Genomic DNA, 27,724 nt, shown 5'->3' with positions numbered 1-27,724 from the left:
AGGACACAAACAAATGGAAGAACATATCATGCTCATGGATAGGAAGAATCAATATCGTGAAAATGGCCATACTGCCCAAGGTTATTTATAGATTCAATGCCATCCCCATCAAGCTACCAACGAGTTTCTTCACAGAATTGGAAAAAACTGCTTTAAAGTTCATATGGAACCAAAAAAGAGCCCGCATCTCCAAGACAATCCTAAGTCAAAAGAACAAAGCTGGAGGCATCACGCTACCTGACTTCAAACTATACTACAAGGCTACAGTAACCAAAATAGCATGGTACTGGTACCAAAACAGAGATATAGAACAATGGAACAGAACAGAGTGCTCAGAAATAATACCACACATCTACAGCCATCTGATCTTTGACAAACCTGAGAGAAACAAGAAATGGGGAAAGGATTCCCTATTTAATAAATGGTGCTGGGAAAATTGGCTAGCCATAAGTAGAAAGCTGAAACTGGATCCTTTCCTTACTCCTTACACGAAAATTAATTCAAAATGGATTAGAGACTTAAATGTTAGACCTAATACCATAAAAACCCTAGAGGAAAACCTAGGTAGTACCATTCAGGACATAGGCATGGGCAAAGACTTCATGTCTAAAACACCAAAAGCAACGGCAGCAAAAGCCAAAATTGACAAATGGGATCTCATTCAACTAAAGAGCTTCTGCATAGCAAAAGAAACTACCATCAGAGTGAACAGGCAACCTACAGAATGGGAGAAAATTTTTACAATCTACTCATCTGACAAAGGGCTAATATCCAGAACCTACAAAGAACTCAAACAAATTTACAAGAAAAAAACAAAGAACCCCATCACAAAGTGGGCAAAGGATATGAACAGACATTTCTCAAAAGAAGGCTTCTCTAGGTCTTTTAATTGAGATGTTAGGGTGTCAATTTTAGATCTTTCCTGCTTTCTCTTGTGGGCATTTAGTGCTATAAATTTCCCTCTACACACTGCTTTAAATGTGTCCCAGAGATTCTGGTATGTTGTATCTTTGTTCTCATTGGTTTCAAAGAACATCTTTATTTCTGCCTTCATTTCGTTGTGTACCCAGTAGTCATTCAGGAACAGGTTGTTCAGTTTCCATGTAGTTGAGTGGTTTAATTGATTTTCTTAGTCATGAGTTCTAGTTTGATTGCACTGTAGTCTGAGAGACAGTTTGTTATAATTTCTGTTTTTGTACATTTGCTGAGGAGTGCTTTATTTCCAATTATGTGGTCAATTTTGGAATAAGTGCGACGTGGTGCTGAGAAGAATGTATATTCTGTTGATTTGGGGTGGAGAGTTTTGTAGATGTCTATTAGGTCTGCTTGGTGCAGAGATGAGTTCAATTCCTGGATATCCTTGTTAACTTTCTGTCTCATTGATCTATGTTGACAGTGGGGTGTTGAAGTCTCCCATTATTATTGTATGGGAGTCTAAGTCTCTTATATCAATGATTTTTTAAATACTCTGTTATCTACTATATGTCTGTCTACTTAGGTTTCTTATGTGAGTAGACAAAGAACAATAAATCATAAGTAGAAAGAATAGAAAGAGAAACAATCAGAAGCAGATCACAAAATTGGAAAGGCAAATGGGCAAATAAACACAGTAAAGTTGGTACATTTCCCCTATCAAATAGAAAAAAAAGTAAAACCAAAATTCTCATAAAGTCCTCATAAATTAGTAATTAATTTTAAAAGGAAGGCATAAAATTAATTGATGATGAAAATATGTATTATTCATTTGCGGTTAGGCTTCTGGGACATAGGGATTTGTTGCGGGAAGCCAGGGACCCCGAACAGAGGGTTGCAACAGGAATTCTATGCACTGTTGAAAATAAATGTAATGGTAGTGGAAACTGTCATAAACAAAATTCGGAACTATTATCTGCTGATCTATTTCAAGAGTCTAAAATCGTATGCATTATTTAGCTCGGCAATTATATGTCAAGAAAAATGTCCTGAGGAAATGGTGTTAATTTTCTGCAATGATTTACTTACGGTGATGTTTATAATTCATAAATAAAATTTAAAAGTAAATAAAAGTAACTTTGAAAAGGGCTGTCAGATGCTTCTAGCTGCTTATTCGAACAATTGCCCCTCTTTCTCCTTACTATGAAAACACTGATTTCATTCTAGGTAGCGTGATGACCAGCCTCCAGAACGGATTCTTGATTGGTCTTAATCATACAATCTCATTCTCATTGGCTAGATACTTATTTCCCAAACTCTATTCCAGTTAGAGATAGCTACATCACCCAGTTCTGAACCATAAGATATAAGAAAAATCTGTTGGACAGCTTCTGGGAAAAGACTTCTTCCCAAAAAAAGGCAAGCTATTTTGACCTTGCCCCTGATTCCTGACTTTGACTATTGTATGAGATATGATGCTTTGAGTTTTGCAATCATGAGGCCACAATAATGAGAACAAAACAGCAAGAGGTCCAAAATTAAGGATGAAAAGGGGCTGAGTCCTTGATAACATTGCTGATCTGTCCAACAAGCAAAAAGACTGCCTGTCTCCAGACTTCATTATATAAATAAATATACTTATGGTTCGTGTCATGGTTAAATTTTATGTTACTTTCAAGTTACTACATCTTAATTGATTCTGAGGTGAAATAATTGGCCCACAGCAAAGATGGGACTCATGCCCATGTGTATCTATATTACATATATATAAGCTTTAATATCTATTTTAATGTCCAGCATGACCTAACCTCTGGCGATCTTTCCTTGGTACTGTGATCCTTTATCAATCATGTGGGTACCCCACTGTGGGACATATACCACGTGTAAAAACTTAAAATTAGTGCTTGTATCCCTTGATATGCCTGTGCCTTATTCTCTTCATTTTTAAAAACACGAAGGTAGGAATAAAGTGGGCTAGATAATTACTATGTTGTTTTCCAGCCACAGGTTCCTGTAACTGCCCAACCCAAAACCCTCCAAAGAGCTCCTAGTGCACTTAGAGAAAAAGGAAAATTTCTCAAAGACCTCAAGCCGCTATCTGGTCTGGTCCATACTTTTCTCTCTGATCTCTTTGTATACCACCCTCCCTCTCATTCACCATACACTCATTGCACTAACCTTTCTCCTTTTCCTTCAAAATGCCTAGTTCATTTTCACCTTGGGACTCTGCACTAGTATCCTCTCCCCAGAAGGTGTCTCCTTAAGGAGACCTTTCCTTGTTTCATAATCTGAAGTAGCCACCCAGTCACCCTAATTTTATTATTCTCACATCTTCACATCTAGATTCTTCATTTATCTTTGTATGTGTCTCAATTATTATTTTTTCACTAATAATAGAAGGTAAGGTCCATGATGGCAATTAATTTTGTCTGTTTTGCTATATTCATGGTGTCTACAACCATGCCTGCCACTTTGTAAGTGTTCAGTAAGCAACTGCTGAATGAACAAAAATTGCATAAAATAGGGTGTGAGTATGCAGAAACCATCTGATAGCTGCTTGCTTCTGGCCTCTGTAGCCCCAGCTGCAGCCAAAATTTAATACCACCCCCAGGTTCAGGGACCAACAAGGGACCTGAGGAAAGAACAGTTAAGCAGATCCAGACTTGAAAACAAGTAAGTTACATAAAGTCTCTGCCTTGCTGGTCATTTTGTTCTGATCTTTACCTTTAATTGGGATTTTAGACCCTCCCTGGTTCCCTATCCCTAAATTCTCCATTGCACAGCTTCCTCAGTAGTGCAGACCCTCTAGAACAGAGGCCTTCTTGATTCTTCTCTCTTTCTCATTTCTAAGACCTGATATCTGGCTCTTGAACACCATGTGGTTGTGCCTTGCTTTAGTTGACAGATTTCCTTAATGCTGAACAGTCCTCATGGGTCTCTGCATTACACATCTCTTCTTGAAATACTCTGTTATCTCATGGAAACTTCCCTTGACCCTGATCCTGCTAAGCTGACTTCATGCTGGAATCATGACTGCTATTGCATACTCTGCGGATCCCAGGTTTTACCTGCTAAACTGGATTAGTTATAAGTAAGGCTGACTCCCCTAATCTTGGTCTCTTTCAGTTGCCGGGCTGGTTCCTAAGATGCAACAAAAATAAGTGTACTGAATAGGAGAACTTACCTTGGATAGCTCCTGTCCAGGACCACACCGTTGGCAGGTGACACACCGTCCCCATTGGTCCCAGTACTCATTTTCTTGGCAATCCATGGTGGGAAGGCTGTGGGTACAGAACACAAGAACTAGAAAGCTAGTGGGAAGGGACTATAATTAGTGATTTCCATGTCACTTGGCTTCTGGGTCCACTTAATCTAGTATCTAGATCTGAGATAGTAGGGCCGAGGAAGCCAACACAAAGGAGTTAATGCTTATATAGCTCTGGCCATGTGACATGAGCTCTAGTAAATGCTTTGCATGTAGTAACTCATTCAATTCTCAAGACAATCATATTAAGAATTATTGTTAGCTACATTTTACAGATGAAGAAACTGAGGCAAAGAGACCAAGCAATTTGCTCAAATTCACAGTCAGTGGCTATACCAGAAGCTGAATTTGTAAAGAGAATAATAAGACAAGGAGTTGGCTTCTGCCCAGGGGGTAAAGAATAATCACAATCCATCATGTGCAAACAGATCATAACAATTTAGAAAGTACTTTCACATCCATTATTATTTGATCTACACAACATCCATGTGAGGTAAGCAGTATAGGGATTATCATCTTTATTTTATAATTGAGAAAGCTGAAACATGGTTTCTCTTTGCCAACAGTGGCCTCAGTCCCTCTGAGGACCAATAGCTGCCGTAGCTTCTGTCTTAGGCAGAATGGGAGGGGAGAATGGCCCAGCATGTAGACATATTTTGGTGCACAAAGGTGCACAGAAAGGGAAACATTACTCAGATAATAGTTCTTGGAATACAGATGTATATAGCAGTAGAGCTGGCCTTGGACTGAGAATTAGGATATATAGATTCTAATCCTGGCTATAGGACAGCAAATAATCCTGTTGCTCAGGAGGAAGGGGTTTCCTAGTACATGGAACTTTCAGTACTAAAACTGGAATAGTTCTGGGCAAAGTGGGATGGCTGTTCACCACACCTGGCTCTTACCCTTTCAATCTACAATCTGGGATGGATCACTTTATTTTTTCTGGCCTCAGTTACTTAATCTAAGCAAAAAGGATAGTATGTTCTTCACCTACCATATATAGCTCTTGGGAGGGTTAAAGGAGCTAAGGTCCATCAAGCCATTCTAAAGAGCTATACAAAATAAGACAGAGTTAAGTATGCAGAAAGGTTATCTTTTACAAAGAGGAATTTTAATGAAGGGGCTCAAGTAATTCATACAAGGGACGTATCCTACTCAAAGAGAAATGTAGCATGAAGTTCTTTTACTTACTCATGACTTCATACTAGGGTGAATTTCAAGTGGTTTCCAAAGGTGCCAAAGTCCTAAATGTATACTCTTAGTCAGAAGAGAGGAGAGTGTACATGTGTACCTTGAGAGACCACCACTCCTCCACTCAAAGGTCCCCCAAAAGCGATAGGTTAAGTAATTCTAGCTGGCATTCCATAAGTGCACCTTTTTTCCATCATCAACTTGGCCATTCTTTCCCATTCCTTCATTCCAAAGAAAGTGGGCTACAAGATCCATATTTGCATAAGATAAACATACTGTCTTCTGTGCTGATTTGATCGCTGGCCCATGGTGGTGTCCTCAGTAGGCACGCTTCCCTCCCCTTGCTATGCACTCTTCTCATTGAGAACAAAAAACATCTGTATTCTCATAGCCTTCATGACCAGGAAGTTAAGCACCACAGTAACAGGGCCAGGATACTGCTCTGGACAACTTTCTCATGTCCCTTTTTGCCCACAAAACAAAAAAACATTGGTAAGAACCAAGAAGTAGCCCTCCTCTTGAGCTAGGTTCCCAGCATAGGCATTTAAAATATCCAGCTGCTGCTGGCATTTGAGGGTCTGAGACATCCTATTTCATTTGGTTTCTAGAGCTCCACCCACCTAATAAACATCATGTGTCCTAAACTCTGACATGTCTCTCTAACCATGGCTTTGAAACCTCTGTGTAGGCAAGGCAGGCTTGGTGCCAAAACCCCATATCAAGACTTAGAAAATGAACAGATGGCCTTTCCCTCCTGTCTTTCTTTCTTTCTTTCTTTCTTTCTTTCCCTTTCTTTCTTTCTTTCTTTCTTTCTTTCTTTCTTTCTTTCTTTCTTTCTTTCTTTCTTTCTTTCTTTCTTTTTCTTTCCTTCCTTCCTTCCTTCCTTCTTTCTTTCTTTCTCCTTCCTTCCTTCTTTCTTTCTTTATTCTTTCATTCTTTCTTTTCCTTCCTTCCTTTCTTCTTTCTTTCTTTCATTTTTTTTGATGGAGTTTCGCTCTTGTCACAGTGCAATGGTACAGTCTTGGCTCACTGCAACCTCTGCCTCCTGGGTTCAAGTGATTTTCCTGCCTTAGCCTCCCCAGTAGCTGGGATTACAGGTGCATGCCACCATGCCCAGCAAATTTTTGTATTTTTAGAGACAGGGTTTCATCATGTTGGTCAGGCTGGTCTTGAACTCCTGACCTCAGGTGATCCGCCCACCTTGGCCTCCCAAAGTGCTGGAATTAAATGAGTGAACCACTGTGCCTAGCTTTCCCTCTGTTTTTCTCATACTGTTTATTCAAAGTGTACAAATTAAATTATCTTTCATTAGAAACTTAACAAATTGACTTTGTTAAAGACAACAAAATCATAGATTCTGGACTCTTTTGAAGAGGTCGAGGAGTATGTGTAAAACTACCTAATAAGGGTTAAATGTCATTACCTAGGGACAAAGTCAGACCTTACATGAATTTTTCCCTGTAATCAGCAGTTTCCTGTAGTATATGTAACTGCTTTTAAAACGAAAAAGTAAGAGAGAGTAATTATGTTTTCAGAAAATTAGAGTTACTCTGAGGTATTCCATACTGCAGCTAGACACTCTTCCAAAGTATCACAAAGGATGTGGCTGAATCCTCTAAACTTCTGGCTAAGTTGGCAATATACACAGACCTATACAATTCCCAAAAGTAGAGACCGCTGCATGTCCAGTGCCTAGCCCTGCACCTGGCACAGAGTGTGTACCTCAACAGTGCTTACTAATTGTTAGCTTGTCAACATGCCACATTCCCTGGACTATGGTTAACTATGCATATGAATCTAGCAACATAGATCATTTCTCTTTCAGATAATGACTTTCCAAACAATAGTAGTAATCTCATATCAAGAAAAGAGCAAAGCTCTTAGTTAGGAACATGTCAACTTGGGTTTGAATCTTAATTCTGCATCCTCAAACAAACGGTTTTACCTTTGTCAGCATCAGTTTCTTCACCTGCAAAATGGAAGTTTAAATAATATACTACACAGTAATTTATAAAATTAAATGCAATAACACATGTTAAAGGACCAAGTATAGGGCTTGATACATATGAGACATTTGGTAATTAGCAGGTTCCCTTTCTTCTTTCCTCTTCAGAAGAGTGAGGTTTATAGTAAAAGGAGTGCACATTTGTCATTCTTGGGATGTGTGGGGAAGAAAAGGGAAAGGCACCCAAGCTTCTTCATTGACCTTTCCAGCTGGAGCATGAAGGCCATGTTTAAGATGGGTGCCACTATAGCAGTTTCCTCCTTATTAATCGCAACCACCAGTTACCTGATGCTTAAGGAAAAGATTCTTTATGATACCCTCAGTACCTAAGCCATCTTGGCTAAAATAAACATTGTTCTAAGTGTTTGCTGGATTTTTTTCATCAACGCATTTCTGTATAGGATTAACTTGGTCGACAAACATTTGGAAACTTTTCTGAGACAATTGCCTTTGAAATGGAAGTGCAAAAGAAATAAAATCAGATTTGCAAATAAGTGAGGATGTTATTATGGACTTTATGAAATAGCACATCATGTTCCACAGAACAGTCCCTCTCACCTCCACAACCTAAGGTTGTGGCTGCTCAAGAAAATTTTTTTCACCCCAACTCTGACATGGGGTTGTATTCTCTTTACATTACTGAGGGTTGGGGAGAGGAAGGGAAGTGGCAGATGCCTCTTGTCTCAATCCCATGGAGTATAACACATGATGGAGTTCTGATTCTGCTAAAGTCCATCACCCACTAAGTTGTACTGTTTGTCAGCTACACCCTGAAATACTTTCTCCAACTTCCCAACTTTCCCAGAGAATATCTGATCTGTGTAACTCAGAAGTTACACAGATGAGGTAATGTGGAAGTGCTCTAAAAATTCATGTGGGTAACATGCCGAGATTTTTTGTCTGTTTCTGATTGCAGTACAACATATACATAGTAAGAAGCACAAAGATTAAGTAAACTAATAAATTTTTACATATGTACATGCCCATGTAAACACCACCCAGATAAATACACAGAACCTTTCTATTACCCCAGCAGGCTCCCTCATGCCCCTTCCTAGTCAATATCGCCTCCTCCCCAGGTAATTACAGCACTGGCTTCTATCATTACAATTAGTTATACCTGTCCTTGAAATTCACATAAATTTGAATCATACAAGATGTGCTCTTCTGTTTCTGGTTTCTCTTGCTAAATATAATGTCTGTGATAGTTATCCATTATGTTTTGTGTAGAACATTTGTTAATTACTATTGTTGTGTAGTATCCTATTGTATGGATATACCACAATTTATATATATTTTTTGCAAATATTGGGCTGCTTTTAATTTGATCATTATACATTGAGTTGCTATACTATGGCTGATGGATTTTTTAAAGAATGCCAAGAAAATTCATTGAGAAAAAAAGTCTTTTCACAAAAGGGTGTTGGGGAAACTGGATATCCACATGCAAAAGAATCAAACTGGACCCCAACCTCACATCATATACAAAACTAAGTCACAATAGACTAAATCCCCAAATGTAAGAGTTAAAACTATAAAACTCTTATAAAAGTTTTCTTATAAGAAAATATAATAATTCTATAATTAATATTTTTCTTATAAGAAAATATAGGTATAAATTTTTGTGACACTGGCAGTGGTTTCTTAGATATAGCAACGAAAGCACAAACAACAAAAGAGAAAAACAGAACAATGACATGTCAACAAAATTTAAAAGTTAAAAATGTTTGTGCTTCAAAGGACACCATCAAGACAGTGAAAAGACAATCCACATAATGGGAGAAAAAAATTTTCATATCACATATCTGATAAGAGACTTGTATCTAGAATATACAAAAAGCTCCTGCAAATGAAATATAAAAAAGACAGATAATTTAAAAATGAGTAGAGAATTTGAATAGATATCACTCTAAGACTTACAAATGGCCCATAAATACATGAAACGATGGTCAGTGTTATTAGCAAAATAGGGAATGCAAATGAAAACCACAATAAGATAGCACTTTATATCCACTACCATAAACAAAAACAAAATAGCCTGCCAGGCATGGTGGCTCACTCCTGTAATCCCAGCACTTTGGGAGGCCGACGCAGGTGGATCACCTGAGGTCAGGAGTTCAAGACCAGCCTGGCCAACATGGTGAAACCCCGTCTCTACTAAAAATACAAAAATTAGCCAGGCATGGTGGCAGGCACCTGTAATCCCAGCTCCTTGGGAGGCTGAGGCAAGAGAATCACTTGAATCCGCGAGGCAGAGGTTGCAACGAGCCGAGATCGTGCCATTGCACTCCAGCCTGAGGGACAACGATGTGGAGAAGCTGAAACCCTTGTGTATTGCTGGCAAGAATACAAAATGATGCAGCCCCTTTGGAAAATAATTTTGTAGTTCCTCAAAATGTTAAACATCATGTTACAACATGATCCAGCAATTTCACTCCTAGGTGTAGATACCCAAAAGAATTGAAAATATATGTCCATACAAAAACCTGTAAACAAATGTTCCTAGCACATTATTTATAATAGCCAAAAAGTGGGGAAAATCCACATGTTCATCAGCTGACAAATGGTAAACAAAATGTGATCTATCCTACAATGAAAATTATTCAGTCAGAGAAAAGAATGATGTGCTTAACATATGCAGTAATATGAATGAACCTATGAAATGTCCAGAATAGGCAATCAATCATAAACTAGCTTTAGTGGTTATCAGGGCCAGGGGAGAAAGGGAAATGGGAAGTGACTACTTAATAGGTATAAGTTTCTTTCCAGGGTGGTGAAAACGCCCTGGAATTAGATAGTGGTGATGGTCATGTGACTTTGTGAGTATGCTAAAACCAGTGAATTATACACTTTAAAAGGGTAAATCTTATAGTATGTGAATTATATCTCATTTTAAAAGATGGTTCTTTAGCTTCATTTAATACTTTGAATTTATTATTCCAATAGGATACTGTTTAAGTTAGCCCCCACAAAAAATGTTAAAGCTGCTATGAATATTTTTATATAGGCCCCCAAATATAATTTGATTCACCCAATTTCTCACCCAAACTTATCCAAGTATGTATTGTATATACACTGATTGTGTTTACAAGGGGCAACAAGTGGCAATGTGACTAGAGTTATCTCCTTATTTTGCCTGTCTGTCATGTGGCTGCTCTTCACACCCATCCCCCGTCCTGATTCCTCAAAAAATAATGTAGAAGATTAAGAATGCAAGCAGACAGGGAAGAGGAGAAACAATACAGCTGACATCAATACTAATCCCCAAATTAGTTCATCATGCACTGAATAATTGATTTCGGCCAAGTTTCTGCTGGATGTGAGGTACCCAGGCTGCTGGGGGTGCAGCTGCTTCTTGCTGCAGCTTGTGGCTGTTGCTCTTCTCAACTTGCACACATGCCTGTAGGGTGAAACATGCTCTTTCTATATAGTATGGGTAGGCAGTACAGAAGGACAAGTCTAAATTAAGGACTCAGCACTTCAGGATAGTTGCTTTGCCTGGATAGTGCAGGAGGTGTGAGATTAAAAAGGGTGAAGAAGACAGCAGATGGTCTCCTTGCCTTGCCCATTCCTCTCCTGTGAGCCCATCCATCCACCCATATGCACAAGACAAAATCAATGCAGTTGCTCAACCTAGCCTTGAGAGCACTGCTTGCTGGAAAATCAAGCTTCTAAAATGTACAGTGTCATCATTTCCAGATGTCTGGCTTGTAATTCAAATGTTGCTTTACCTTTTGGTGTTGGCACTCAGCCTTTCCCTTTTCTGATCTGACCCAAGGTCACTTCTATCCAAAGTTTATATTGTCTATAACCTCCTTCCAAACTATCAAACATCATATCTTCCTTCTGCCCCACTATTTGTAAAGTTTGCGTTTCCTGTATTATCTCGGCATAGTGGATGGTCCTAGTCCCAGCTCTGCCACCAGGAGAATATTCCTTCCAAATGCTGGAGTCAAGTTCCCCATTCATACCACGAGGGAGTTGGTTTGGCTAATCTCTTCTCAGTCTTGGTTGCACCTTAGGAGTACCAAAAAACAGTGACACCTGGGTCCCTCCCCTAAGATTCTGTTGTAGTTGGTCAAAAATGTGGCATGAGCACGTGACATTTTACAGTTCACCAAGTGATTCTCATGGGCAGTCAATGTTGAAAATCACAGTTTTAAGGGCTCTTTTAGCTCTGACCTTGTCTGTTTCGCCTGAAAATAAACTGCAGTCAGAAAAAAAGGTTTTTCTGTGTCTCTCTCCCATATTGAGAGAGAATCTGTGCAGGGAGAAACCTGGGGCCTACCCATTTTTTTCTAGGGAGAATAGAAAATAAAGATAAAGGGGATAAAACATGTTAGATCATGTCATTTCCAGCCTCAAAAGCCATTGATGGCTCCGCTTTCATTCATAATAACACACAAGTCCTACACAGTTTTGGATGTAACTTCAAAAATGAATGGGTATGTAAAAACATAAAATATACACAGTGATGTATGGCATATAAAATTAAGTTCTTATAATGGCCAATGGAGACCTTAGATGATATGCCTACCTCAACTTCCTCCATTATTTCTTGACCTTATGTTCTACTACTCTTTTCCTTATTATCTTCACTCAAGCCATGCTGGCCTCCTTGTTGATCTTCAAACTAACCAGAAATGCCTTCACCTTAAGGCCTTCACATCTGCTGTTCACTCAAGCGGGAATGTTTTTCCCCAGATATCTGCATGGCTACCTCCCTCATCTTCTTCAGTTCTTTGTTCATATACAGTCTTCTCAGTCAGGCTTCTCTGAGCACTCTTTCAAATTTTCACCTTCTTTCCAGAATTCCTATCCCCATTTCCCATTTTATTCTTTTCCATAGCACATATGACTTTCTGACATATCATACATCTTATGTACTTTATTGCTTGTTTCTTCCCCAGTTAGAATGTAAATGCTGTGAGACCATGGTACCTATTTTGTTGGCTACTTCATCATCAGTGCTTACAATAGTGCCTGGCACACAGTAGGAATTAAACAAATATTAGTTGAATGAGAAAATGTTGAGAATATACAGAATACTGGGTGGATCACATGAGGTCAGGAGTTCAAGACCAGCCTGGCCAATATGGTGAAACCACGACTCTACTAAAAATACAAAAATGAGCCAGGTGTGGTTGCACACACCTGTAATTCCAGCTTGGGAGGCTGAAGCACAAGAATTGCTTGAACCCGGGAGGTTGAGGTTGCCGTAAACCAAGATTGTGCCACTGCACTCCAGCCTGGGTAACAAAGCGAGACTCCGTCTCAAATAAATAAATGAATAAATATATTAAAGAAGAAGATCACATGTTGAGGAAGGAACAGACAGATCTGAGATCTTTCTCAAGATCTCGGTAAAGAAGTAGAGCTGGGGCATCATCATGGCAGATGGGAGGCAGGACTAGATTGAAGTTCCAACTCGGATGGACAGAGCCGTGTCAGGAGATTTTCATCGTGCATTTTAGCTCCAGGACGACTGCAAGAACAAACCAGGGATCTCGAGAGGACCCACAGACACTCTTAAGGAAGTGGACTGCTCCTGCAGGACTCAGGAGACACTCCAAAACTGTGAGTACTCCAACAGCAGAAGTGGGAAAGGGAGATCCTCCATTCCTTAACACACACCTACACTGAGGAAACTGAAGGTCTAATTTGTAGAAGAAGTTTCTGACTTTACCTGGAGCTGAGTCAATTTAGAGAGCCAAGCAAAATACAGGGGTAGAGGAAGCAGCGAGAAAAGCCCCAGGAGTTTGCTGGGTCCCCAAGCAGGACTGTAACCACAGGGAACCTTCGCAAGGGTGGCCAGAGGCACAGGGGAAAATGCCACAGGGGAAAATGCCACAGGGAAAAGGAAGTCTCCAGCTGAACTTTGTAACAATTTGAACCAGGAGAGAAGCATCCTGGCCAGAACTTTGGGTAGGGCATGAATCTGGTGTGAAGACTCTACAGGAGGGGGAAGAACCAAAGCCTTTTTCTTTCACAGCTGAGAGGTGGGTAACCTGGGGCAGGTTCTCAAGCCCTACTCACCCATTGCCTGGAAACAAACTTGGGACTGTTAAGGGGGCACAGTGGGAGTGAGACTGGCCCTTTGGATTGCATGGGAGCTGGGTGAGTCCTGTGACTGCTGGCTTTGATCCACTTTCCTAACCACCTGCATGACTCGGCAGAAGCAGCCATAATCCTCCTAGGTACACAACTCCATGGATCTAGGAACTTCACCCCCACAACAAGACCTGTCCAAGGAGAGTCTGAGCTCAGACATCCTTAGCCCTACCCCCACCTCATGGGCCTTCCCTACCCACCATGGTAGCTGAAGACAAAGGGCATAAACTCTGTACCACTGATTCCTCTCCATACTACCAAAGCTGATGCTCTCTGAAAAGCACCACCTCCTGGCAGGAGGCCAACCACCACAAAAATGGAATATTAAACCACCAAAGCTAAGAACTGTCACAGAGACCATTTCATCTCCTAACACCTCCGCCAGAACAGGTGCTGGTATCTACAGCTGATAGACCCATAGATTGTTCACATCACAGGGCTCTGTGCAGACAACCCCCAGTACCAGCCCACAGCCAGATAGACTTGCTGGGTGACTAGACTCAGAAGAGATATAGCAGTCACTGCTGTTTGGCTCACAGGAAGCCATGGACAAAGGTAAAGGGGGAGAGTATTACATCAAGGGAACACCCCATGGGACAAAAGAATCTGAACAACAGCCTTCAGCCCTAGACCTTCCCACTGACAGAGCCTATGCAAATGAGAAGGAACCAAAAAACCAACTCTGGTAATATGAAAAAACAAGGCTCTTTAACACCCCCCAAAAAATCACACTAGCTCACCAGCAATGGATCCAAACCAAGATGAAATCTCTGACTTACCTGAAAAAGAATTCAGGAGGTTAGTTATTAAGCAAATCAGGGAGGCAACAGAGAAAGGTGAAGCCCAGTGCAAGGAAATCTAAAAAATGATACAAGAAGTGAAGGGAGAAATATTCAAGGAAATAGATAGCATAAAGAAAAAACAATAAAAACTTCAGGAAACAATTGACAAACTTTTAGAAATGCAAAATGCTCTGGAAAGTCTCAGCAATAGAATTGAACAAGTAGTAGAAAGAAATTCACGGCTCAAAGACAAGGTCTTCGAATTAACCCAGTCCAACAAAGACAAAGGAAAAGCAGAATAAGAAAATATGAACAAAGACTCCAAAAGTCTGGGATTATGTTAAATGACCAAACTTAAGAATAATCAGTGTTCCTGAGGAAGAAGAGAAATCTAAAAGTTTGGAAAACATATTTGTGGCAATAACAGAGAAAAACTTCCCCAGCCTTGGTAGAGATCTAGACATCCAAATACAAGAAGCACAAAGAACACCTGGGAAATTCATCTCAAAAAGATCATTGCCTAGGCACATTGTCATCAGGTTACCTAAAGTTAAGACAAAGGAAAGAATCTTAAGACCTGTGAGATGGGAAAGGAAAGGAAGAGGAGGGAAGGGAAGGGAAGGGGAGGGGAGGACAGGGGAGAGGAGAGAAGAGGAGAGGGGAGAGGAGGGAAAGGGTAAAAGCACCAGGTAACCCACAAAGTAAAACCTATCAGATTAACAGCAAATTTCTCAGCATAAACCCTATAAGCTGGAAGGAATTTGGGTCCTATATTCAGCCTCCTAAAAATATACAACTATCCAACTATCAGCCAGGAATGTTGTATCCACTGAAAGTAAGCATCATATATGAAGGAAAGATACAGTCTTCTTCAGACAAACAAATGCTGAGAGAATTCACCACTACCAAACCACCACTACAAGAACTGCTAAAAGGAGCTCTAAATCTTGAAACAAATCCTGGAAACACATAAAAACAGAAACTCTTTAAAGCATAAATCACACAGGTCCTATAAAACAAAAATAAAATTCAAAAATAACAAAAAAGCAAGATACACAGGCAACAAATAGCACAATGGATGCAATGGTACCTCACATCTCAATACTAACATTAAATGTAAATGGCCTAAATGCTCCACTTAAGAAATACAGGACTGCAGAAAGGATAAAAACTCACCAACCAATTATCTGCTGCCTTCAGGAGACTCACCTAACACATAAGGACTCACATAACCTTAAAGAAAAGGAATGGAAAAAGGCATTTCATGCAAATGGACACCAAAAGTGAGCAGAGGTAGCTATTCTTATATCAGACAAAACAAACCTTAAAGCAGCAGCACTTAAAAGAGACAAAGAGGGACATTATATAATCATACAAGTCCTTGTCCAACAGAAAAATATCACAATCCTAAACATATACGCAAATAATACCAGAGCTTCCAAATTTATGAAACAATTACTAACAGACCTAAGAAGTGAGATACACAGCAACACAATGATAGTGGCGGACTTCAATACTCTACTGACAGCACTAGACAGGTCATCAACAGAGAAAGTCAACAAAGAAACAATAGATTTAAACTATACCTTGGAATAAATGGAATTAACAGATATATATAGAATATTTCATTCAACAACCACAGGATACACATTCTATTCAACAGCACGTGGAACTTTCTCCAAGATAGGCCATATGATAGGCCTTAAAACGAGCCTCCATAAATTTAAGAAAACTGAAATTATATCAAGCACTCTGTCAGACCAAAGTGGAATAAAACTGGAAATCAACTCCAAAAGGAACCTTCAAAACCATGCAAATACATGGAAATTATATAACCTGCTCCTGAATGATCATTGAGTCAAATACAAAATCAAGATGGAAATTAAAAATATTCTTAGAACTGAATGACAATAACAACACAACTTATCAAAAGGATACAGCAAAGGTGGTGCTAAGAGGAAAGTTCATAGCCCTAAACACCTACATGGAAATGAATGAAAGAGCACTAACTGATATTCTAAGGTCATGCCTCAAGGAACTAGAGAAACAAGAACAAACCAAACCCAAACCCAGCAAAAGAAAGGAAATAACCAAGATCAGAGCAGAACTAAATGAAATTGAAACAACAACAACAAAAACACATGAAAGATAAATACAACAAAAAGCTGGTTTTTTGAAAGACAAAATTGATAGACCATTAGCAAGATTAACCAAGAAAAGAAGGGAGAAAATCCAAACAACCTCATTAAGAAACAAAAGGGGAGATATTAGGACTGACACCACTGAAATACAAAAGATCATTCCAGGCTACTGTGAACATCATTACACACATAAAGTAGAAAACCTAGAAGAGATGGATAAATTCCCAGAAAAATACAACCCCCCTAGCTTAAATCAGGAAGAATTATATATCCTGAACAGACAAATAACAGGCAAAGATATTGAAATGGTAATTAAAACATTACCAACAACAACAAAAAAAAGTACGGGATCAGATGGATTCACAACAGATTTCTAGAAGACATTCAAAGAACAATTGGTACCAATCCTTTTGACACTATTCCACAAGATAGAGAAAGAGGGAAGCCACCCTAATTCATTGTATGAATCACCCTATTACCTAAACCAGGAAAGGACATAACCAAAACAGAAAACTACAGACTGATATCCCTTGATGAACATAGATGCTAAAATCCTAACACAATACTAGCTAACTGAATTCAACAACATATCAAAAAGATAATCCATCATGATCAAGTGGGTTTCATACCAGGGATGCAGGGATGGTATAACATACACAAGGCAATAAATGTGATATACCCCATAAACAGAATTTGAAACAAAAGAAATCACATGATCATCTCATTACATGAAGAAAAAGCATTCAACAAAGTCCAGCATCCCTTTATGATTAAAACTCTCAACAAAATCGGCATACAAGGGACATACCTCAATGTAATAAAAGCCATCTATGACAAACCCACAGCCAACATAATATCGAATGGGGAAAAGTTGAAAGCAGAGGACTGGAAAAAGACAAGGATGCCCACTCTCACCACTCCTCTTCAACATAGTACTGGATGTCCTCTCCAGAGCAACCAGACAAGAGAAAGAAATGAAGTGCATCCAAACTGTTAAAGAGGAAGTCAAACTGTCACTATTTGCTGATGATATGATCATTTACGTTGGAAACCCTAAAGACTCCTTCAGAAAGCTCCTAGAGCTGATAAAATAATTCAACAAAGTTTCCAGATACAAGATTAAAGTACAGAATTCAGTAGCTCTCCTATACATCAACAGAGACCAAGTGGATAATCAAATCAAGAACTCAACCCCTTTTACAAAAGCTGCAAAAAATAAATAAATAAATACTTAGGAATATATCTAACCAAGGAGGTGAAAAACCTCTACAGGGAAAAATGCACAACACTGTTGAAAGAAATCAAAAATGATATAGACAAATGGAAACATCCTATGCTCGTCGATGGGTAGAACCAATATTGTGAAAATGACCACACTGCCAAAAGCAGTCTGTAAATTCAACTCAATTCCCATCAAAATACCACCATCATTCTTCACAGAATTAGAAAAAAAAAAAGATTCTAAAATTCACATGGAACCAAAAAAGAGCCCACATAACCAAAACAAGACTGAGCAAAAAGAACAAATCTGGAGGCATCATCACACTACCTGATTTCATACTCTACTATAAGGCAATAGTCACCAAAACAGCATGGTACTGGTATATAAATAGGCAAATATACCAATGGAATGAAATAGAAAACCCAGAAATAACCTCAAATACTTGCAGTCAACTGATCTTTGACAAAGCAAGCAAAAACATAAAGTGGGAAAAGGACACCCTTTCAACAAATGGTGCTGGGGTAATTAGCAAGCCACATGTAGGAGAATTAAACTGGAATGTCATCTCTCACATTATACAAAAATCAACTCGAGACAGATTAAGGACTTAAACCTAAAACCCGAATCTATAAAAATTCTAGAAGATAACATTGAAAAAACCCTTTGAGACATTGGCTTAGGCAATGATTTCATGATTAAGAACCCAAAAGTAAATGCAATAAAAACAAAGATAAATAGCTGGGACTTAATTAAAGTAAAGAGCTCTTGCATGGCAAAATAAACAGTCAGCAGAGTAAACAGACAACCCACAGGGTGGGAGAAAATCTGCATAATATATACATCTGACACAGGACTAATATCCAGAATCTATAATGAACTCAAAAAAATCAGGAAGAAAAAACAAACAATCCCATCAAAACGTGGGCTAAGGACATAAATAGACAATTCTCAAAAAAAGATACACAAATGGTCGACAAACATGAAAAAGTGCTCAACATCACTAATGATTGGGGAAATGCAAATCAAAACCACAATGTAATACCGCCTCACTCTTGCAAAAATGGTCATAATCCAAAAATAAAAAAACAGTAGATGCTGGTGTGGATGTGGTGAACAGGCAACACTTCTACACTGCTGGTAGAAATGTAAACTAGTACAGTCACTTTGGAAAACAGTGTGAATATTCCTTAAAGAACTAAAAAGGATCATATGTGTATATATATACACACACATATATGTATATATACAGACATATATGTGTATGTATATATACACACATATGTATATGTACAGACACATATGTGCATATATGTGTACATATATGTGCTTGTACACATACACAGATGTGTCTGCACGTATATGTACACATATATGCATATATGTGTATGTGTATGCACACACATATGTACATATATGTGCATGTATATATGTATATATGTACATATGTGTGTACATATGCATATATGTGTATATATATGGATGAGATTTGAGACTATTATTCTTAGTGAAGTAACCCATGAATGGAAAACCAAACACTATGTTTCCACTGATATGTGGGAGCTAAGCCATGAGGATGCAAAGGCGTAAGAATGACACGGTGGACTTTGGGGACTTGGAGGGAAGGAAGTGAGGGGGGACGAGGGATAAAATACTACAAATAGGGTGCAGTGTATACTGCTCGGGTGATGGATGCACCAAAATCTCACAAATCACCACTAAAGAAAGTATCCATGTAACCAAATACCACCTGTACCCCAATAACTTATGGAATTTTTTTTAATTAATAGATTAAAAAATACTGAGGCTCAGAGGGAATGTATACACCTATCTTTATTTGGCTAGTAAGAAGCAAGACAGAACTCAAAGGTAATTTAGAAGCTATGAGTCTGGCACACTTTTCAAGGCAGTAATGAACTCTAAAATAGAGAATGGAGGTCCCCCCAGTCTTCACTGAAATTTTTTTCTCAGTGATATTTTAGGATGGGCAGAAAAGCATTTTGTGAATGTTAACCTGAGTGCATTTTAAATAATGATTTGAGAGTGTTACTGCCCAAGCCTGAGGAGATAAGGGCCAGGTCAAAGGTGGTTACAATAGGAACAGAGAGGAATGATGGTGGGAGATACAAACCTTACAAAAGTGAGGACAAACAGAATGACCAGAGTCAGAGAAGATTCTGAGAGTTCCTGCCTGGGAAACCAGAAGAATCCAAGTGCCATGAGAAGCGTGAAAGGAGAGCTGCTTGGTAAAAGAAAAGAAAATGCACTGTTTTTCAACTATTTTCTGTATAGAGAAGTTGAAGCGGACAGAGGTCATGCCCAACAAGCATATACAATATGTGAAACATAAGGTTCAATGGTCATGCCCAACAAGCATATACAATATGTGAAACATAAGGTGAAGTTGGAGACGTGTCAAATGCATAAAAACACCAGAATAACAGTTCTTGCTTATAGCAGCACATCAGAATCATATGGAGCACTGAAAAAAATCCTATGCTGCAGATTAATTAAATAAAAACCTCTGGGGTTTGATAACCACTGGCCTAAGTAAATCCTGGCAGAAGTTAAATCATGGGTAAAGAAGAATGGCTGGGCACAGTGGCTCCTGCCAGCAATCCCAGCACTTTGGGAGGTCGAGGCAGGTGGATCACTTGAGGTCAAGGAGTTCAAGACCAGTCTGGCCAACAACGCGAAACACCGTATCTACTAAAAATACAAAAATGAGCCAGGCGTGGTGGTGCACGCCTGTAGTCCCAGTAACTTGCGAGGCTGAGGCAGGAGAATCGCTTGAACCCAGGAGGCAGAGGTTTCAGTGAGCCAAGATCGTGCCACTGTACTCCAGCCTGGGTGACAGAGCCAGACTCAGTCTCAAAAAAAAAAAAAAAAAAAAGAAGAAGAAGAAGAAGGAGGAGGAGGAGGAGCAGGAGGAGGAGGAGGAGGAGGAAGGAGGAGGAGGAGGAGGAGGACAAGAACCAAACATTGAGGTCACTCATACTTGAAGCTGGAAGTTCAGAAATACATGAGAGCAACCAAGAAGGGGAAGCCAGAGAAGAAAAAAAAAAAAAAAGAACCCTGATAGGGTAATATAGGACAAAGCTTTAGGAAGTAAGGGATGAGCAATGTGTCAGCTATTGATACTGGGAGGTGGAGGAGGCCAGGACTGAGGATGTGTCATTTTGATTTTATTTCATGGGCATGTGATAAAAGTAAATTATCTTTTTATGTTTAAGTATACTAAAATCTGTGCCTGGAATAGACATAATTTAGAGACCACAGGTGGGTACTACAGTTTTTAATGAGCTACTTTCAACATTTCCAAAGTGGCTGAAGAATTTTAACTGTTAGTGATAGCAACATCTGGCCCAGCAATGTCAGGAATGGTACATCAACAGAGGAGAATGAACCTTTGCAAAATTAAAGAAGTCTCATCTATTGTTTGTCTTTTATTCTAGCACACAGAGCAAGAGGTAATGCCCCAGCTGGGGAAGAGAAAGAAAAAAAAAAATCCTTACTAAAAGCTGTTGTCACTGTACAGACAGAATTAATGACCAACTGAACTAGGCTGCTTCTACTTGGCCAAAAGTAAATGCTAACCATATGAGTCAATTATTTTGTCTTCAAAACATTTGTGTATATGCACACACACAACAAACAAAGCACAAACCTCAAAAGACAAATACAACTTAGAAGACTGTAAATTAAAAATATAAATATTTGGTTAGTGTTTGGCAACTGCTGAAAAATAATTGTTAAAGGAATGGGGAAAAGAAATTGTGTAGCCAAGAATACAAAGATACCATTATAAAAGAAATAGGATGAAATTAAGAACAGCAAACTCTGGGCTGATTTTGAGGGAAAACGTTCTTCTACTGACTGCTAAAATACTCTTTCCAAGTGGGAGCAAAAGCACAGAAACTACCCTGGATTATGTTGAAGGGAAAAATGAGATAATGTATGTGAGAGTGCTGTGGAAACTCCAGATTGTGCTACGCATGTGAGGAGTTGCTATGATTGTTGTTACTATCCCACCCAGAGCTGGGGAACAAAGGGTATTGGAGACAAGCCACAAGCCAGACCAGCACTCAGCTAACACCCGAAACCTCTTGCTTTGCTCTGCTGTTACCCTAGCCAAAGTGAGTCACTGGTCATGTACCAATCACCACAAGATTCCATAAAATTATGGTATCATAAAAAAAATTAGTTACTCAACCAGCAGTACTGGAAGGGGAGATAAGTTGACTTCCCAAGAAGGCTTTTGGCTGAGTTGTCCCAGTTGGGAATTGAATTCATGGTATGATTTATTTGCAGGGCTGGGACTGGATAAAACTCAGTCAAGTACTCCAATTTCTGATTTCTGTTAAGTTTGATGGTCTTGCCCCACACTCCCTCCACCCTGTCCCAATTACCAAGCAATCTGGAATAGCTGTATCTGAAGATGTCAATAAGAAGAGTTTATTTTTTTTTCCCATGGCAATCAAGTACTCCATCCCATCCTCATAGGCCAGGGAATAAAATATCCTAAAAGAGCAGAGATACAAACCAGTGGGCATTTGCAAGCACAACCCAGGTCCACATCTTTACCAAAGGACTGGAAGAATAGAATGAGAACTATAGAATGAGGCTTGTCTGTAGAAAATGAAATGCTGCTGCCAAAATATTTCTTTACTTTTTTCTTAAATGCCCAAGAAAAGGGAGAAAGGTATAGGACTGTGAGGTTGTGGAGGGAAGATGAGACTGATAACAAGAAGCCTATGACCTCATATGTAAATGCACATTCTTTGAGACCATTTTTAGACTCTGACAATCTTAGAGTCAAAGGGAGGTTTAAAATTAATCTTCGTCCCAGTGGCCTTTTGCCCAGTAAAGAAATACCATCCAGCTCTACTTGAAGTCCTTTAGTAACAGGCACCTTAGTACTAATAAGACAGCACATTCCATCGTTTTTTTTTGTTGTTGTTGTTGTTGTTGTTGTTGTTGTTTTCCTTCTCTTTGGCAACCAGTTACAACTTCAAACTATCAGATAATTGAAAATATATAGTCATGGGATACTAAAAGTATTATTCAGGACAACTTAACCCCATTCCCTGATGATCCAAGATGAGGAAACTAATGCTCAGAAAAGGGATAGAATTTTCCCAAAGTCACACAGTGTTCAATGGTAGAGCTAAAAGCAAAATTCAAGTCTGCATATTCAGGGCCCAGTGGCTTCTCTACTTCCCATATACGAAGAAAGGAGTTGGCCCAGCTTTAGGACCAGTTACTCAGTGACTATACTACCAAGACTCCAGCTTCTTTTTCCTACCTCCCACAGCCCAATAATGGCTCATTTTATCCTCAACAGAAACAATTCCAAAGGGTAGGCTGGGTCATGGAGAGGTGAATCGTAGAAGAGAAGAAGTGCTGCCCACTCTTTTTGGCTTATCCACAATGGTGACTAGCAATCTCCTGGAAGTAGGACATCTCACTATTTGATTCCACCATATATTACATGGAAATTCCTTTCTTTTTGAGAATAGCATGATGTCTTTTGGTGGTGTTTGGAGGATATAATAACTGTTGTCATTCCAAAATAGGGATAATTAATTTATGGTCACTCAGCAACCACTTGATGAGTACCTTCTATGCTAGGCATTCTATTAGAACTTAGTGGCAAGAGAGAAAAACAGAGGTGAATCAACTATATTCTCCAAATTTAGGAGATTGCAGTCTGGTGGGGAAAACAGAAAATACAGACAGTAAACTCTAATCCAAGACAGAGTATAGCCATCCTCCTATCTATGTGCACAAAATAATAATAGTCGTATTTTATGTACTGATGGTGAAACTGACCCATATCTTTCCTGTTAAGCTCCCAAGAAAAGAATACATGGGTGGAGCTAGTTTCTAGAAAGAAAGAGGTGAAAAGCAGCTTCTGCTTCAATATGAAGCTTCAGCACTGAGGAATGGCTCCAAAAGATGACTCACTCTCTGCAGGAGGCATTTGAGGGGAGCAGGTTAAGAAGACATCTAAAGAAAAGAATTCTCTCAAAAAGAGAATAACTGGTATAAGTTAATTGGAGGATCCATCTTTCTTTTGACTGATTCTTTAGTGCCAGAGTTTGCATAATTGCCCAGCTATCTATCACCTTAAACCCTAACAGCTGTGGAAAATGAAAAGCCCTACTGAACTTGGAGTAAGAAAAATATGTCTTGCAGTTCTGGCACAGATGCTTAGTAACTAAATGATCTCTAGCAAGTTTCATTTTCTTGAGACCTGTTTGGCCACCTGTATAATATATATATAAACAAATCTGCAATTCCCTCAGTTGAGGATAAGGAAGCAGTGGGATGATGGATTTGAAAGTATTTAGCACATAGTGGAAAAAAATGATTTGTGTTAAGTTTTTTCTTTTTTTTTTTTTTTTTTTGAGATAGAGTCTCACTTTGTTGCCCAGGCTGGAGTGTAGTGGCATGATCATAGCTCACTACAGCTTCAAACTCCTGGGCTCAGGAGATTCTCCTGCCTCAGCCTCCCAAGTAGCTGGGACTACAGGTGCCCAGTGTCCAGTGCCCAGCTAATTAAAAAAAATTTATATAGACAGGGTCTTGCATGTTGCCCAGGCTGGTCTTAAACTCCTGGCCTCAAGCCTTCCTCTCGCTTATGCCTCCTAAAGTGCTGGAATTACAGGAATGAGCCACCCTGCCTGACCAGAAAAAATAATTAAAAAAGTAATAAATTACAAGGAAATTTGTCACATTTACCCATCCTGTTCCTTTTGCAGTATTTCTCATCACTATGAAGACATATTCATACCCCAATTTATATACTTCGAAACCACAGAGTCATATTTGACTTGATTCCATGACAGATAAGAAATGATACAATAATGTGAGCTGTTTGATCTGGGAGCAGAAGATGCAGGGGGATCTGATTTCTGGTCTTCAGATCTCTGAAAAACTGTCGTGGAAGAAAAAGAACAGACTGCTCTAGGTGGCCTCAGGGAGAATGACTAGGATATCCAGGTACAAGCTTTAGGAAAACTAAGTTCAGCTTAGCAAAAGGAAAAACTTTTAACAGTCCAAGGCTTTCCCTGAAGAGAATGGGCGCTCTCAGAAAGCAGTAAGGAACCTCCCTCTAGAAGTGTTCAAGCAGAGACTGGCAAGGATATTTTAATGTGGAGCCCATTAGGGTAAAGGAAGATTACAATTCATGAAATTCTACTTGTCAGGCACTGTGCTAGACCCTTGACAGGAAATATCTCTTTTAATCCTCCCAATAACACCATGATGTGAGTACTATTATCCCTCTTTTTCAGGTTAGAAAGCTGAGGCTTAAAGAATATGACTACTTCTCATTGGGCTAACTACTGGCATGGTGGGTGGGAGGAACAATTATTTGTTGCATCTGTTTGGCAACACGCACACACACACCACATACTTCTAAATATTTTGTGGAAATGCTGATCCTAGTTGGGAATGTCAGGTACATAATGTGCTTCGGATCACAAACAACAGATAAATAGCCGACCCAGGACTTGAAAATAGATATGTCTAGCTCAGAAGGTCCACACCCTTTCTATTGCATTATCCACAGAAGTGAGATGGGAATGCACAACATTGTAAGGTCTAAGCCAACCCAAAAAGATTCTGATTTTCTCATTTGTCCTTTTTCAATCCCATATAATTTATGAATTACAAAGTTCTGTAGATTCAACTTTTGTGATGGCTTGTTAAATTCATCACCTCCTTTCTATTCCCACAGCTACCACCTCAGTTTCAGGACCTTGTTCCCTCTCTGCCCCTAGTTTATCCACCTCTTGTGTTCTCCTGTTCCAGTCCAGCTGACTAACCTTTTACCAGATTACTCTTCCTAAAGCAGAGGATCTTTTTTTTAAGCTCAGAAACTTTCAATGGCTTCCTATTGTCTGCCAAATCAAATCAAAACTCTAGCATCCACTGTCTTTTGCAGTTTACCACCAATCTGCCTTGGCAAGTTTAACTTCCATTTTCCCACTAATTGTACTCTAAAATCCACCTCAGCTGGTGTTCTTTTCATATGCCCTGAGCTTCCCTGCCTTAAAGCAGTTGTTCCTGTTATTTTCTCTGCTTAAACTGTCTTCTCTATCTCCACCTGTTGAAATCTTATCTGTGTGCCACAGTCTACCTTAAATAATAATAGTTAATATTTATTGAGTGTTTATTTTGGGCCAGCCACTGTGCTAAGTGTGTGCAAGTATTTTATATGGATTATCTCATCTAATCCTCACAACAGCCCAATGAGGTGGGTGCTATTATTATCCTCTTTAGCCTGAAGTTAACAGAAACTCAGAAAGGGAGAAGTAAGTTTATTTGTCCATGGTAACACAAATTAATAAATGGTGAATATGGGATCTGAACTCAAATAGTCTAGCTCTGGAGGCCTGAAAGGCGTTACAATTTCAAAAAAACAATTAAAAAAAAAACAATAAAAAACCTTTTTCTGATTTCGTATGGTTCAACTTGATATGATCCTTACTTGGCAGCATCTAAGCATTTTGATTTAACTTTTAAAACCTTTCTTGTGTTATATTAATATTTATCTGTGTTTTTATATCCAGGATGAGACTGTCAGGCCCCAGTGGGCACAGCCTAGGTCTCAGACAGACATCTCAGTGTCTCACACATGGTGGCACAGACTAGGTGCTCAGTTAGTCTGCTGAGTTGAAGGTAAGTTGGGGTGAAGGAAAGAACAGAGGAGTTATCTAGGGAAGATGTTCCAAACTTTCCTGCCACAGCCACCCAGCATGATACTGGCCAACACTGCCAACACCTGTCTAAGTCAGACCCTGAAGTCTGTTTTCCTAGCCTGGTCTCTGCTGGGTCCCTTCTTGTCCCCCAGTTCTTGCAGCTTGCTGGGTCTTGGCCAGTGTTTGGGGTGAGGCAGGATCAAAATAACACTGCCAGGGGCTCAGCTTCCAGGAATGAGATATCAAGTGAAACCAAGCTCGGCGGGTGAGGGGGTGGATTGAAAGCCCCCAAACAGAGCCAGCATGCTCTTTACACAAGCCCTGACTTGCCCTCAAGCCACGCGGGCTAGCAGTTCTGCTTTCCTCAGGATGCTCCACAAGTCTGATTCACTGTCCCCGCCTTCACTAACACCCAGCCTCCTTCTCTTCTTCATCTCCCAACCCTAGATGCTCAAGGTTGTTGGACACGTCCAGGCATGTTCCCAGTGGCAATGCAGGTCCAGTAAGAGCCTGCAGGAACTGGCTCGCCAAGATGCTAGAGATGTCAGCCCAGATCCCTGGCACCTCAGAAAGCGCTCTCCGGACACAAATGGATGGACTGACAGCCAGCCACGGGGCGCCTTCCCAATTGTTCTGATTTTGCGATACCCTAGAACAATCATCCTGACCTGATTCTGTACTTCTGCATCTAGATGCCGCAGGTCCCAGCCGCCTTGCTACACCAGGGGGTGTTCCCACACTCACCCGGTAACGGAGGAGTAGATAGCTCTTGCTCCCAAATGGAATTCCCGTACAAACCCACCTCAGCGCAGAGCAAACATCTCTTCCAGCCCCCGCCCGTCACCCCCTGCCGGTCACCCCGCGCCTCTCAGCCCCCGCCCCTCAGCCCCGCCCCTCAGTTTCCGCCCCTCAGCCCCCAGCCGGCATACACACTCACAGTATATGAAATTCCTTGTAATCAAAGTTCCGCTTGACTCATTTCACATCTATGTGTAGCAACAACATCCCAAACCTTCCTTTCATGGTAAGCTTACCTTTTCCGCCCCCCCCCCGTGAAGTTCCTAGAGCAGCTATTGGACTGTTTGAGTGCCTAGGCGTGGCTACGAAAAAGAAACTGCCTTTGAGAGGCATATGTGAGGCTGAAGAACAGTGACTGAGTCACTGGTATGGCAGGAGCTGCAAAGCTCCCGGGACTGAAACGGGGGCCAGAGAGTAGAGGGCCAGGGAGTTGGGTCCAGAGAAAGCATCAAGTTGTCTCTTTCACAGCTGAATGCAGCTCAGCTCATCAAAGTTTGTTCGTGACTTAGCAGGCTTGGAGTTTGACAGGGAAAATTATTGTTGGAAAAGCCAAGATTTTCAGACACATGGAGAAGCCACTTTCCAGGTC

General features: G+C 39.9%; 1 protein-coding gene across 3 annotated transcripts in view; it reads right to left on the bottom strand.

Annotated features, from left to right (window-relative positions):
• LOC105476691 (ectodysplasin A2 receptor) overlaps positions 1-27,372 on the bottom strand; it is a 45,218-nt gene extending 17,846 nt beyond the window's left edge. For 2 of the 3 annotated variants that reach the window (XM_011732843.3, XM_011732846.3), the window contains exons 1-2: positions 27,082-27,168; positions 4,097-4,193 (exon numbers count right to left, since the gene is read on the bottom strand). In XM_011732843.3, the coding sequence (XP_011731145.1) occupies positions 4,097-4,183 (87 nt within the window). In that variant the 5' untranslated portion in view covers positions 4,184-4,193; positions 27,082-27,168. Of the gene's footprint in view, positions 1-4,096; positions 4,194-27,081; positions 27,169-27,274 lie in introns of those variants that run through there. The other variant, XM_011732845.3, reaches the window with a different exon arrangement.
• Positions 27,373-27,724: the final 352 nt, after the last annotated feature.

The sequence above is a fragment of the Macaca nemestrina genome, chromosome X (genome assembly GCF_043159975.1).
Source record: "Macaca nemestrina isolate mMacNem1 chromosome X, mMacNem.hap1, whole genome shotgun sequence".
NCBI classification, from domain to species: Eukaryota; Metazoa; Chordata; class Mammalia; order Primates; family Cercopithecidae; genus Macaca; species Macaca nemestrina.
Note: the sequence above shows the minus strand (reverse complement) of the source record. Positions and strands in the feature narration are given on the sequence as shown.